The sequence below is a fragment of the Contarinia nasturtii genome, unplaced genomic scaffold (assembly GCF_009176525.2).
Source record: "Contarinia nasturtii isolate CC-2019 unplaced genomic scaffold, AAFC_CNas_1.1 Cnas_scaffold_695, whole genome shotgun sequence".
In the NCBI taxonomy this organism is placed as follows: domain Eukaryota; kingdom Metazoa; phylum Arthropoda; class Insecta; order Diptera; family Cecidomyiidae; genus Contarinia; species Contarinia nasturtii.
The window spans coordinates 11,170,278-11,185,270 of record NW_022198046.1 but is presented as its reverse complement, the minus strand read 5'-3'; the positions used below and the strand labels follow the sequence as shown (position 1 = coordinate 11,185,270).

The 14,993-nt window shown below is 34.7% G+C and overlaps 2 protein-coding genes across 3 annotated transcripts in view; one reads left to right on the top strand and one right to left on the bottom strand.

Annotated features, from left to right (window-relative positions):
* LOC116340518 (gamma-aminobutyric acid type B receptor subunit 1) overlaps positions 1–14,993 on the top strand; it is a 67,007-nt gene that overhangs the window by 1,025 nt on the left and 50,989 nt on the right. For both annotated transcript variants that reach the window (XM_031767064.1, XM_031767065.1), the window contains exons 2-3: positions 6,030–6,854; positions 6,925–7,044. In XM_031767064.1, the coding sequence (XP_031622924.1) occupies positions 6,630–6,854; positions 6,925–7,044 (345 nt within the window). In that variant the 5' untranslated portion in view covers positions 6,030–6,629. The remainder of the gene's footprint in view (positions 1–6,029; positions 6,855–6,924; positions 7,045–14,993) is intronic.
* Positions 2,476–4,421, bottom strand: LOC116340519 (chorion protein S38-like). The gene is made up of 4 exons (XM_031767066.1): positions 4,206–4,421; positions 3,221–4,064; positions 2,892–3,133; positions 2,476–2,809 (listed from the first exon to the last, which is right to left on the bottom strand). Exons 1-4 carry the CDS (start codon positions 4,254–4,256, stop codon positions 2,540–2,542), a joined length of 1,407 nt encoding a protein of 468 aa, XP_031622926.1. The 5' UTR covers positions 4,257–4,421; the 3' UTR covers positions 2,476–2,539.

The following is a 14,993-nucleotide window of genomic DNA, read 5'->3' as shown; positions in this document are numbered from 1 at the left end:
ACAATTTGTTTGCAGAAGAAATCTTTTAAAAAAATAAATGGCCACTATACAAAACACTTTTATTCTAATTGAGTCGATTATGGAATAATTTTTTTCTTGTTGTTTTTTATTTTATTCTTCTGGCTATCTCGTTGTCGCACTTATATTAGATTAGTGGTGATTTGTTTTGCTTAAGCGCTTCCCTAACATCTATCATCAGTGATCCAGTGATAAATAACCTTTTATTTCGGCTTGTGGCCTTTTTTTCGTTTTCTCACGTCTTTTTTTTTTGTTTTATTGGATGCCGATGCTTTTTTTTCCTTTGGCGATTTTGTACTGGAACGGATCAATCATACGTCAACAATGTTGACTCGACATACATAATTTAAATTACAGCAGTAGCATCAGGCATCATCTGCTTTTTTCACTTGTGATGAATGAAAAAAGACACAGATAAAGAAAGAGCAGTTCATATATTTGCGTCATGTTTTTGGCAAAATGGCAGAACAGGCAGGCACATAACAGACATTGACTTATTGAAGAAGAAGAAAAATCGAAATTGGCATCTTTCTTATTTTCCTGTAGTTTTAAATGTCTCTTTTCTGCAATGTAAACGCACTGATTTCTCACAATAAATTGACGTGACATCGTTTTATACACACATAGTATTCAATATATCAAAAGGCTCCCTTTACACATATATAAAAAATTTCCCAATATTTTTATATTTCATATAAAGTTTTGCTAAAAAAAAAAAATTGAATTACAACACGGTTGCTGGAGTATGAAATAATATACGGTTGAAAGGTTCACATATTTTGAAGCTTTTAAAAAAATTGTTTGCACAAAGTCAAAAAAATGGGAAGTGAATTATATATATGCAAATCAATGGCGTGCCATGCTACACTCACAGTTGTCATTTTATCCGGCGCTCTCTCACTCTCCATTTCTCGTTTTCTTTCTGAAAACTGAAATATTACCTCATTAATATTATATTATGAACAATTTTGCTAATAGAGCACCTGAGCTTTGAAATAAAAAGAGAGATAGAGAGAGAGACCAACATCTAGAAAGAACTTATGAACACAGATGGGACGGCGTTGGGTCGATGTTGAAAGAACGGTTAAAAGATCAAAATAAAATTGGTTTTATCAAGTGGTAAAAGTGGACGATGTTTATAATCTACCTCTACTCGAATTTTATCGAAATAGCAATTATGGGATCACCACTCTACATCTCATGCTCTCTATCTTTATCTGTCACACTTGAAAGTTCTTTTTCTTTGGCTCCATTTCAACATTAAAATAACATCAACCTAAAAATTTGCCATCATCATTCTCTCTCCGTCTCCACCACTCTCTATCTCGCTTCCCATAGGTGAATGCGTCTTTGTATTTGTTTATGTGTATGAGTGTCTGAAGCTAATGTCTTTTTACACAACTAAAATATATAAAAATGCACGGAAAATCTCTACGTACGTTTAACTACAAATATGCTATTTCATGACGGACGAACCTGCACATTGTTGCTGTGTATGTGTGTGGGTTGGTGTGTGTCTGTGTGAATGGTTGTTTTGCTGGTTTTCGTCGTTTGGTTTGCCTGCTTGGTTGCCTGCTTTTGGGAAAAGAAACTGCTGGCCCATCACGATGGTTCATTCGCAAATTTTATGTGCTTTTCCTTTTGGACTATAATAGGTTTGCTATAGCACCAAATATAAAACGGGAAATTTTATGACTTTGAACAGCTTTCGCTGTTTGTATGTGTGTTGTGTGGTGTGTGCTACCTTTTCAATCACATTTACGCCATTTGTTTCTCCCAAAATTCAACAAAGCGCACACTACCGTCCCCACAAAACAGCATAAGCAACAACAACAACAACAGCATCAGCAATTGAGTAGACGATAACGACAGAGGCGACGGCGACAACGTTATTTTCATCTATTTAACGACCGTTTGATGCTTTTACATTTTCCTGCGAACTTGCTCGTGTATTTTTACGCTGTTTGAATCCTTTTCGGTGTGATTTCATGCGCAAATTTTCGGAATCGAAAAAAAGAAACACAGAAAAATGTTGATACAACGATGGATCCGTGACTCACTCTCGTTTTCATTCCTTCCCTCTCTCTCACTCTACACCTCGGCATCTGTCTCACTTTATCTCTCCTTTTGCTTACCTTCAATTGGTATTACGCGCTGTACACAATCGTTAGTCAATGTTTCCATATATGAAATGGCATGAAAATGTGTTGTATACCATACACACGTATTAAATCGTTTCGCTGTAGCGGCTATAAATATTTTGCTCTCAATCGTATTTTTTTAGAATTCGATTTATCGATTTCGGAAAAGTGGAAAGCGTTGTATGAATATTAATTTAATTAAAATTGTTTCAGAGATAAATTTCAACTGCAGTGTATGCTTTGAATGAATGCCACAGCTTAAAATGAAATGGAGAGAAGTTCAAATATAAATCAGCAAATTCATTTTATGTTTTTTTTTTGGAGTCTTTGTTTTATTTTATTTTCACATTTTATTATTGACTTTTTTTTACACAAACAATTTAAACACAACCTGAGCCGGAACCAAAACTATTTTGTCCAGCGAGCGAATTTGCGCTGAGAGAACTGAGAGAGTTTATGTCTGCAGCGCTAGCTGGTTCTGATTGGAGATAATCCGCAGAAGAGGAAGCGCCCGATGATCCACATGGAGATGATCCATAAGGTGATGATCCATAAGGTGATGATCCATAAGATGGGGCTGCAAGTGAAGCCACAGCTGATCCACAGCCCGTTGAAATTTCGGCATCTGACTCAGAACTCAATGGTGAATTCTGGCGATAAACAAAAACAGAACGAAATTAATAAAATTGCAATGAATGAAAAAGAACGTTTGTTTTTTAAATTGATTCTTACCCCGAGATAACTTGACAAGTCTGGCATTCCTGAGCCACTTTGTGGCCATGCGCCTGGAGCCGATGATCCAAAATTACCTGGATAGGAACTTCCAAATGAGTTACTAACTGATGGGCTGCCGTATGAGCTTGGATATCCATACGATGGTTGACTACCGCTTGGATAATTTCCGTATGCAGGTGCTAATCCTGAGTCACCGTAAACGGGAGTTTGAGCTGGTGACGAGTAAGACGGAGCAGATGCTATTTGAAATAAAAAAATGTGTGTTTTGTTAATAAAATAACAAATTTGATGGATTTCAAGATTTTCTGTTGGAAATCGAATTTTACCTGGCTGAGAATAGGCTGGAACAGATGAGGATCCGAATGGCGAAGAGTTGGCGGGAGCAAATGAGTTTGCCATTGAGTTTGCGGCTGAATTTGTATTCGAACATGGGCCAGGAATTTCAGGATTAGATGCATATGTTTCGCTACCTGGTTGTGGTGCTGGTTTATCAAGCAACACTTTACGTTCAATTGGTTTCACAAGACGAACAATAACCGGCCGCAATTGAATAGTGCTTGGCAATATTCGACGTGTGTATGCATTTGTAACAGTTCTTGCGCCAGAGTTGACAACAATTGGTGATGGTCGCACAATATATGGAGCATGATTGATGATGAGACGTGTCGGTGGTTGATTAATTAAAATTTCTCCTGGTTGATGAACAAACGTTTCGCCAGGATGTTGAACAACTTCTGTGGATGTTTCTTCTTTGCATGGTTTATTGGGAGCGGGAATTGTTTCTAGAGCTCCATCAGAAATTGATTGATCAGCAAGTTGATGTCCGATGTTGATTTCATCTTGGCTTGCACTTGGTGAGCCTGCGGCATTACTTGGTGAGCCTGCAGATGGCGAGCTTCCGAATGATGGTGATGAGGCAAATGATGGTGATGATGATGATGATGGTGGTGGTGGTGGTGGTGGTTGTGATCCTTGTGCTTGATCTTTTGCAACTAAAACGAGAGGTTGTCCATTATTTTGTTTATATACTTCTGGTTGTTGCCCCGCTGATAATCCATTCGCTGGTGATCCATTCGCTGGTGATCCGGATTGGAAACTAGGTGGCGATGACTGTGAGCCTGTTGGTAACTGCGATTGTCCACACTGTGGTACTGGAGTACAGTATGCTTTCTAAATTATCACAAAACAAAAGAAACAAAAACATAACACATAAATTACTCGAAATGGAACGAAACAAAATAGTTTTTTTTTTTAAATATAGTCGATGGTGGAAAATAAATAGTAAATATTGCATTGCCAATAAATACTCACGTTAAAAGCGAAACTCAGTAATAAAAGTGTTACTGCTCTCGTCGTCGCCATGATGTGTTTCAGTCTGTGTGCTATTGAATTGTGTATGCCGTTCAGAATGATGTTGCACAGCTTTTATACGATTTTTTCGTGATGTATCCGCGCGCGCTTGAATTCATTCATTTTGATAACGCATAGCAGTAATAATGACAACTATCAAATGCGTGTTATGACAGTACTTCGAATTGTTTTCATATCAAATGCATTCCGATACGTGATGCTCGATTCATATCATCAGCTCGAAAATTCTAAACAAATTCAAACAAGAGCACTTGATTCATTGTAAAAAAAATCCAGACAATAAATGAGTAATGAGAACACACACTCGACAAAGAATATAAAAAAACAACAAATCGAAACAAACAACAATTTAAACAAGTTTGTAGACACAATTTACAACAAATGATTTGTTGTGTTTTACACACATACACTTGAAGCACTAAATGAATTTCGGGCCTATAATAATTATCAGCGAGCAGAATAAATCATCGTATATCGAAATGAAATGTGAAAATTTTTCGGAAAAGATCGTGCAGACACTACAATTTGTAATAACAAACACATACAACAAGTAAAACAAAAATTATATACAATAAACAACATTTCAAATATTACACAAATTGAGACATCAACACAACATGCAACGATTGTGGGAGAGCGCGCGCACGTTTATAACGAGACGATTGAGACGAGCTTGAATCAAAAACAACTGTTCTATTCCAAATAAAACATCGAAATATATTGCTCACCAGATATCGTCATATAATTCGACACGACACAACACAACACACACACATACACAAACACACAGATCGAGTTAGTTTATTCATGAATTTTTGCAAAACTTTTTCGATACACAATCATAGAATCAACACACATCCATACCATAAACATGTATACATGTGGTTGAATTGGTTTCAGTTTACTTTTTAAAAAAAAACGAGAAAAAGCATGAAATGCATTACGAGCACTGGTCGAATAACAAGTGAAATGTGACAATTTGTTTGTTTATTTAGGTCTTTTATGGTGGTTGTGTTGTTTTATTTTGTTTTCTCTGTTATTTCTACTTTATTTTGTCTAACATAAAATGAACGAAAAATAGCGTCTAGCCAAATGCGTGTGGTTTTTTGAATTGGCGCATGCAATTTTTTTTCTATTTGGATGGAAGCCAAAACACAGCTCTACACCAATGATTGATACATATCGCCCTATCTCACTTAACGATTGTGGTATTGTGACTGAATTTGATGCCTGTATTTAATTTTCAAAACCACAATCGGTCGAATTGATAAATTCTCTCACTGTTTGTGCATGGTTTAAATAAGTATATACATACACACGCACACCCACATTCCCGTACAAAACCATACACATGCACATACACACACAGTTGCTGAAGTCAAATTAAAAGTTGTGACTTAAGCTAGCTTAGAATCGAAGCTCTTTGGCCAACACGAAAAAAAAATTACGATGTTCTTTCATTTTGGGGTAAATCACGATGAAAGAATTAAAGAAAAATCACAATAAATTCGCACAAAATAAATATACTCGGGGAATCTCAGTTGATATATCGACCGAAATTTGTATGAGATTTTATTCGCATTCGTTCTTTCTATTTCTCTCCCGGACATTCGCTGCTTAATTACCCGATTTTTATTTTCGTTAATGTTTTGTCTTTTGAAGATATTCTTTATACATTTTTGTTGAATATAGCAGAAATGAAATACCCTTTTTTTGATATTTAACTGAACCTTTTTTTTGCTATTTTTATCTATATATTTGCAGGTCTCAGCAAACCCGAATGGAACTTTATGATAATTGAATTTGCTTGTGAACACACAGTTTTTTTTATTGGAATGTTTGCGCACACAACAAAATTTCTCTCGACCTAAGTTCTCGTTCAGCGCTTGATTTCCACAACGCAAACATATTTTCAAAGCCCGTATTCATGCAATAGAATCGTTAGTGCTAACAACCAAATTTATATATATAAAATACATGCACAGAGTACAGACCAAGTGAATGATACAAAACAACAACCAAAAACACCAAACAAGTCGCGAAACCACACTCAATACATGGATAAAAAAAAATTAAAAATATAACATAGTACACAACATATATCTATGTTTAAAATATATAAAAAAGTAGAAAAATGTTCGACTAGAAAATGTAAAATGTAGAGTATAATGAAAGTAAATATTTCCCGAAGCGTGCACCATCGTCATTACAATTTAATAAAAGGAGAAATAAATCCCAAAAGTCTCTGATTTGCAATAAAAAAAATTGAGAACGCAAACAAAATAGATAACTGGAGATTTATCCCATTTCGACAGAGTTAATCGAAGGATAAAAAGTGAAGGGAAATACATAGAACGACGGAGAATGGATCAAGTGTTCATAATGCCAAGCGCCATTTGTTTGTCGCATATTTTTGACGCTTGTGTCAATCGACGTCGACAATGGTGGCCGCTGTACTCCAACAAATCGATGTCATTACATTGGATGGTTGTGATTTGGTTAGCTGCCATGCTACCAGCATTCAAACAACATGCAGCATACGGATTAGATGAATTGCACATTGGCGGTATATTTCCGATCGGTGGAAAGGTATTATTATTGGTGGACTTTTTTTTTTTAGAAAAATTCTTACCCTTCTATTATTATTGGTGAAATGAAGGGTGGATGGCAAGGCGGTCAAGCATGCCAACCAGCTGCTGAATTAGCTCTAGAAGATGTCAACAGCAAGTCGGATTTATTACCCGGATTCAAACTTACACTCTATAGCAACGACAGCGAGGTATGTATTGCACTTCAGTATCTATAACGTTTTTTTTTCTTCGTTTGTTTACTGTTTCAATTTTGCATGATACAACTACCATTCATCAATTTCAATGGTGCAATGACAAAACACTATTTTTTATACATCGAAACATCAAGAATTGAAAAACTACCATTCAATTACTTACGCTTGCTTTAACAAAGGCATACAATTAAGAGTGGAACTGACTGACAATAATATTTTTTTAAAGAACGAAAAAATTATGCATGTTATTCTCTTACATTGAATTAAATAAAGATAATTTTACTGCTGCTGCTGCTGCTGATGATGATGATGATGATGATGATGATGAAGTAGACTTACTAAATCATACAATATTCACCAATGCAGTTAAGTTAAGTAAATACATTCGGCTAAAGCCAGCGAGATTTGTGTAATTTTTCGCTGAAAATTTCATAAATCGCATTACATTCGCTTTATATGTCAATGTTAATCTGAATGAAAATATTCACAAGTTCTACCGAAAATGAAAGAGACAAAGAAAGAAAGAATAATAAAATCACTGTTCAACAAAAGCACTTGCGGATTGGCATTGGCTAAATTCCACTGGTGCCGATGCTCATAGCTCAAGTTTTCCATGGGTTTTGCTCTATCTGACTGTTCATACTCAACAACTCAATTGACATAATACTAGCAGTTTATGGCATTACATAATATTTGCTATTGTAATTTACATAAGAATGTCAGTCAACATCAAATGGTACAAAAGATTTTCTCTCGTTCATTTCACATACGCCCTCTCCATGTCGAAACCAAACATTCGTACGAACCAACGAACGAACGAGCCAACAAATGAACGAAACTCGTTGCCTTCATCAACTAACAAGAGTGAGAAAATTGAACTAACAAAAATATACCGAGAAAATGAACGAAATGAAAAAAAAAAAAAATGGAAATGGAAATCTTGTCAAAATATTTAAATTCTTTCTTTCGTGATATGTGATTCACAAAATGTACAGACAAGCAAAATCAAGAACAAATTCAAAAAAATTTCTCTTTTGTAATATTCTCCGAAGATAAATTTGAAATAGTTTTATATTTTATGTGTTATGTTCATTCTATAGAACATACAAGCACTTTCGCCAAATCAAATAAAACACATTCCACACACAAAAATTATAATACATTTTATAAATTTTTGTCTCTTGTTATATATCTTCTTTTCTCTCGTTCACAAATTTATGTATGCAATGTTCTATTTATGTCCTTATTCATCTCATATGCATAAATAAATTCAATAAATTCTTGTTGAATCAGAGCAGTGACATGGAACATTTTGCGCATAAAATTTACACTGCGAAACTCAAACTAATAATAATAAATAACTAAAAATGAAAACAATTTTAATGATGGAAAATCAATCACATTTATTTTCCATAAACATGATGTTAAATTTGCATCATTATATTTTTTTATCCTACTCTACGCTAAATGCGCAACTGAAAGCTTTAATCACCAATACAGCAAAATGAACAATATGAAATTGATGGCAATAGAGAGAGAGAGAGAGAGAGAGAGAGAGAGAGAGAGAGCATAAAAATTGGCACTTATATTTCAAAAATCGTAGTAGTTATCACAAATCCCAAAATTATTGTGTGCTAAAAACATTTAATTGGAACAGATATTAAATAATTGAAATGAGTATAAAAATGGAATTAAAATGGCAAAGCACTGAACATGAATAAATTTTTCGTGTTCACAATGCATGAGCTAATTGAAAATGGCCTGTAAATTAAGCCCAAATGGAACGTGAGGAGTGTGAAGTGTATGCTTTTTTCACGAAATTATCATAAAATAGTCATATTCATCGTAGAAATTGGAATATATGTGTTTGTATGTGTATATTTCCGTTATTCCCATCTCGATTATTCATGGTACATTCGAGTGTGCATTAATCGGATTTTAGTCGTTTCGATGCTCATTTCAATAAAATGAGTATGTGCACGAGAGCTTGCCTATACGCTCGAAGCTCTTTCACTTACCGAAAATTCAATCGATATCATGGCAATATTTTATTGAATGTTTTCTCTGTGGCTGGTTTCGTTTTCAACAATGCAATTGATTTTTTGTCGCCAGAATCTACGGCCCCGCATAGCCAATATTCAATCGGAAATTCAATGTGTGCATAACAAGATTGATATTATCTGACTAAGATGTCTCAGTCGTATTGAGTTTTATTTTTAATTCACATTGTCCATAACTGATTGTACACCAGTAAATTGTGTATTGAAACAGTTGAAATTGTGCTCTATTTTAATTTAATTTTCAGGCGGATAAAATATCACAAGCAAAGCACATATTTTTGTTTGTTATTATGAAGCGTAATTTGAAGCCTACAAGCAAACACACATGCCAACAAAAAAAACGAATTCACTTCCATTGTGTACTACACATTACACGCGAAAACCTCTCACATTTCCAAATATTTTCTGTAAAATTATCACAACGACTTACAGTTACGATACATGCCATTATTGTGTGGATATTTTTGACTTTTCGGCTATCGTTTTGGCCCGGATAGCATTTTGCTTTAACTCTCTTTCACACATTTCGAACATCATTGTGTCCAATTTAATTATGACTCTAATGTTTACGGACAAATAAACAGCCAAACACACATAGATACAAACAACTTTTGGTGCACGATGGCAAGCGAACCCATACAAAATCATAGAAGCGCACAAATTAGAAAAGCAGAAAACAACAACAACAAACCATTGATATACGTAATATGGTTTATAGTGTAATTGTTTTTCCTCTTTTCGTTCCGTTCGCGCTTTTGAAGATGAGAAAGATTCGTGGGTTCTTGTTGTTTCGCTGAATTCAGGCGTATACAGCATCTAAACCCGCTCTCAATTTTGATCATCCACCACATTCGACAGCAATATCAATGGCAACAACAACGATAACTTTGGTCATATATACTCATAGAAATATACGACTCAAACGTTCTCTCCCTCCGAAAGTGTTTTGAATTCATGACTCATGCTCTCACGCTCATGCTTACTCTCACTCTTTTTATCATAATGACCGTGTACTTTAGTCAACCAAAAACCCAATTCGCATACAAAACACGCACACGTTGTATTCGTTTTCTCTCTCTCCCATTCTGTGTCTCGCTGTGCTCATTTTGAGACAGGATGTTTATATATTTCTTTTCCACAATGGATTTACTGTAACAGAACAACGAAAATAATTATTCTACTCCCTCCCTGTCTCAATTTCCATCACCCATTCCTTTGTTTTCAGCTTAGTCTCTAGTGGAAGCTGAATGTTTATTACTTTGTGGCATTTTATTTATTTCCTTCTGTCGATGAAGAATGAATCGGATACTCAAAACGAAAAAACAAAGCTTTTTCGCTCTGAATCTCTTACAAAAAGTAATAATACAACACAATTATTCTCCACAGACATACAAACTTCCAGCAAAAACATCATCCGCCATCACTCTATTGGAAATGTTTTGATCTGATATATATGGTGTGTTTATATGGTTGATTCGTTTCAATCTCCTTTCCTTTTCCTCTCTGATTCACTTTTTCTATGGAAACACCAAAATAAAGCCTATTTTCCAGTCAATTTAGCTTACAATTTTGAACCAATCGTCTGAGCACTCATCTTCTTAAATTTTATGCTGGTGTCGTGAGCAAAATTGCTAAAGTTCAACCGCTGATATGCAAAAATTTCATTGATTCGCATTTTTGTTCGGTTTGTTCTTCCGAATCCACGTAAAATTTAATATAAAAATTCTTTGTGTGTCGGGCCGACCAGTTATGTAAATTATTGAAGTGAAATCGATAAAATTCGATTCGATTGGGAAAACAAATCGGATATTTCATCGGTAGCTATGACATGAGGATGAGCTTTGCTCATGAATTCAAAAAGATACTACTATATGCAGAATAACCAACCAAAATCCGATTCAACAAATCCACAAAAATGCGTTTCACAAAATCATTCAATAGAAAAAAACTAGTGGTTTCTTCCATTCCAATCTGTTTTTCTTTTTTCTTCTTATTTTTGATAGTTAATCGCGCGTATGAATATAAAATGAAATGATTGGGAAAAAGTTCAATGCTATTTTTGGCCATCTCTAGCTAAAGTAAATGGTTAGATTGGTCTTCTTTTTTTATCAAATATCATGTGTCAAATCGTTTGCTCATTCTTTATCGTCGATACTGTCTGTATGTTCGTAATCGAACACCTCATTCACATTTCGTTTCTTGTTCATTGAAAAGTGCGTGCGTACATTGAGTATTCGTTTTTATTTTGTCCGTTGTGTGTTGTTTTAGTTTTTTTTCTTCATTTTCAAAACGTTTTCGTTTGGACTCTCAGCTCGAACCAATTGACGGTTCATTGTGTCGATTTATTTTATTGTAACTGTTATCCACTCTGTTTATGTTGTGTTCAATGTTTTCATAGCGGAAAATAATTCGAGAGACTGTCACATTTTTTTTATTCATTCATCCCCCTTCCAAAATGAATGAATTGGTACGCGTATCGCTTGACAATGGAGTCGATTATTTTAGTAGTTGTCGCCATTATTATTATCTCTGATCATTTATCATTCGGAGCGGTTTTTCGATGGCAGAGCATTCTTCGCTACGATTTACCGTTTGACATTTTATACACTACTGACTACTTGTTGTGCGTTTGACTATCGGTGGGTGTGCAATCCGTGTGTACAAAACGAAACACCGTAAGCTGCTCACATTGCATTTGTGCGATATTACAATGATGAAAAACGATTGATTCCCGTTTGGATTTATTCGGTTGAAAGGAGCCACAGTGTCATAACTTATACAATTTCGTGTTGGCAAACCAACATTATATTTATGGTTGTCAAAACTGACGCAATCAAGTGAAAAATTACAGCCGGAGCGGACTTTTGAGCAATTTGAGAAACTACTTTTTTTTTCGATATCCGATTACGATATACATGCTTATTTATAGAAGGTCGATGGAATATATTCATTCTCCATCACGTATCCATTTTCATTCGTTCAATTTTCTCCCTTCTAATTCGTTCGGTTTGTTTTCTTTTTTGTTAGAGATAAAAGCTTATTTGTCAAATGCGTGACTTTGATTGAAATGTAAATGATTACTAGAAATTGTGAACTGGAAGTAGGATGAACTACATGGCAATGTTTTGCAATGAATACGCTCTTTTTTGTTTGTTATCGTTGTTTTTCTTGGGGCTGTAAATTTGGATTTAAACTTGCATTCAATTTTATGAAAAGAACATTTTGAGATTTTGACTTTGCAATTTTCATCTACGTTCCATATCGACTTAAAAAAACATTTCTAATCTAATTTGTTGTCATCAACAAATGTATGTGTTGGTGTACATTTTGTGTGCTGGTTTTTCATTGGCAAAACTTTGCTAGTTTAAAAAAACACACACACACACACACAATGGTGGAATTGCTCGCACTCGCAAAGTTTTTGCCTGAAGATTCAATTCTAAATTCAATTTATATTCTCTTTTAGTCAAATAAATAAGATTTATTTAAATTTCGTCTCTTTCCTGCTCTTGCACTTGATCTCTCCTTCTCTACATTTCTCTCTATTCACTACCCGACCAGCACACACAAACATAGACACATCTATTTGTTGTCATAGGTTCAGCAGTGAGATAGAGAGCTAAAACAACAACGCCAAAAATCTTTTAAAAACGATGTTATCATAACACGTACACAATACATTATATTGAAAGAGAGTATGGCATTGCACAAGCCAAACAGTTAAAGTTGTGTTATTTTTTTTGGTCAAATTCGAAATCACATTGGCGAAAGGCGCTCAAACTTTTACTCGTTGATGGCAATGTGAAATGGTATGTGTTTGTGTGTATGTGCGAATAGAGACGGGAATCACAAACCAATAAATACCAAAGTACAAAACTCGAACAACAACAACAACAAAACGAAAAAATAAATAAATGAAGAGTGGGAAAGAGCGAGAGACAGAGAGGCAATGAAAAAAACTTAGTAAGAATCGTGCACAGTTTGTGTAAAATACAAAGATATTTTATTGATTTTTCTCAGTGGTGGTTGGCATTGCGTTCGATGCCAAAACTACATAAAATAAAGATTGAATGAGAGGGCGAAAGGGATGGCAGCGAAAAGCACTTTTCTTAAATGTCCTATCCAACTGTTTCGTTTTCAATTCGTTCGTGGATATATTCTGTTGATTTCCTGCCGTCGCTGCCATCAGATCTTACTTAAGAGAAAAAATATGCAGAGAGAAGACGACAGAAAGAGAGAGAGAATGAATGAAGGCAAACATGAATTCCACAGACAAAATTTTTTTTGTCGCGGGTTTAACGCATTTCAATCGATTTCATATCACTTTGCATAAATCCACGTACTCACATTGGTATTTCACGTTGAATTTCCATAAATATTAGCTACGCCACACACAAAATCCATAAAAAAGAAGAAAAAAGGAAACAGCAGCTACTTTCGATAAATTGTAATAGCAAAGCGAACAATAAATGAAATTGCTGAGACAGTCGTGAGATGTATAACGCAAATGGCAGCTATTTCAATCTTAATGCTACATTTCGAGAGAGCAAAAAAAAAAGAATAAAAAGAGGATGAAAAATAATTTTTTCGTAGGTGTATTCATACCAATGTTCGATTTTTTCCTATTTGTATTAGTGTAGATGTGTTCATCTAGAGTTTGAGCGCGCACAAGCACACGAATACATTGGATGTGATTGAATCTGCCGTCATTTTCCGGGCACGCAATTACTACCTTCAAAGTTAGCTAATGCATGCTACCGTCTTTATTTTGACATTTGTAATAAGGAAAAAAGCTTTTCTCCCAATATAATTCCGTGCATTAAGATGAAATCCGCTCACGAATTTCAAGAATACACACAAAATATTGACTGTGTCATTTTTAGATGAAGATGAAATTGAGAAAACATGCCGAAAAATTTGTCAAACAACTGTATACATTTGATGCATTAAAAAGAATGAAATGTGTGGCATTGAATTTGATTGAATAAAATGTAAATTAATGTATTATACACAAGACTAAATGAAACGTAAAGAGCGTGCGGCATAATAATAAATTCAATTCAAAGAGATGAAGAAACATTTCCTAATAAAGACCTACTTTGTATACGTTAAAAGCACCATTGAAATGAGCGAACGGGTATGCCGTACGCTGAACCAATTCTCTCATTAAGTGACACTTTTCTTGAACAAGAAGGGATGGGAGGTTCAAAAGATACCGATTTAATCATTTCAAAATGTACGAATTCATCCCTCATTAAAATTGCATTGAATGTCAGGCAGATTTCGTATGGAAAGGCAATGACGTTTTGTCGCTTGCCGTTTACGGTGATTAAAACTCGAAACAATATTGTTGAAAACTCATTCGATGGCAAACGACCGAGATGGATCTATATGGTTATGACTTATTTCAAGTGCTGTTTCAGCATATTCAAACTCCTTCTGGTGCGATTGACTGACAAAAAGTTACATTTTTCAACAATTTATCTCTCACAACAAAATGGCAGACGAGAAACGCGCGCGCACACGCACACAATGATTGTGGTTTAAAAAGTATGTTTTAAACAAAAAATAAAAATAAAAGGATACATTTGAATGGTTGAAAACAGCGAAAAGTTACCAGGCTTAGAAAATACACATGAACAAATCTATTATGTATATATTGTTAAAACGTAAAATGCCATTGGGAAATTGAATGTGTGTACATATTTTAATCATTGAATGAACAAATTATGAACAATTATGCTTCCATTTGTGTTTTAATTTCGTTGTTGGCTCATGAAAATGACTTTTTTTTCTCGAGATTTAAGTTTTAATATTGAAATGCAACAACAATGATGGTAGCAGCAGTGATGGTGTTGTCGGTACAACAACATACCAGTCAGA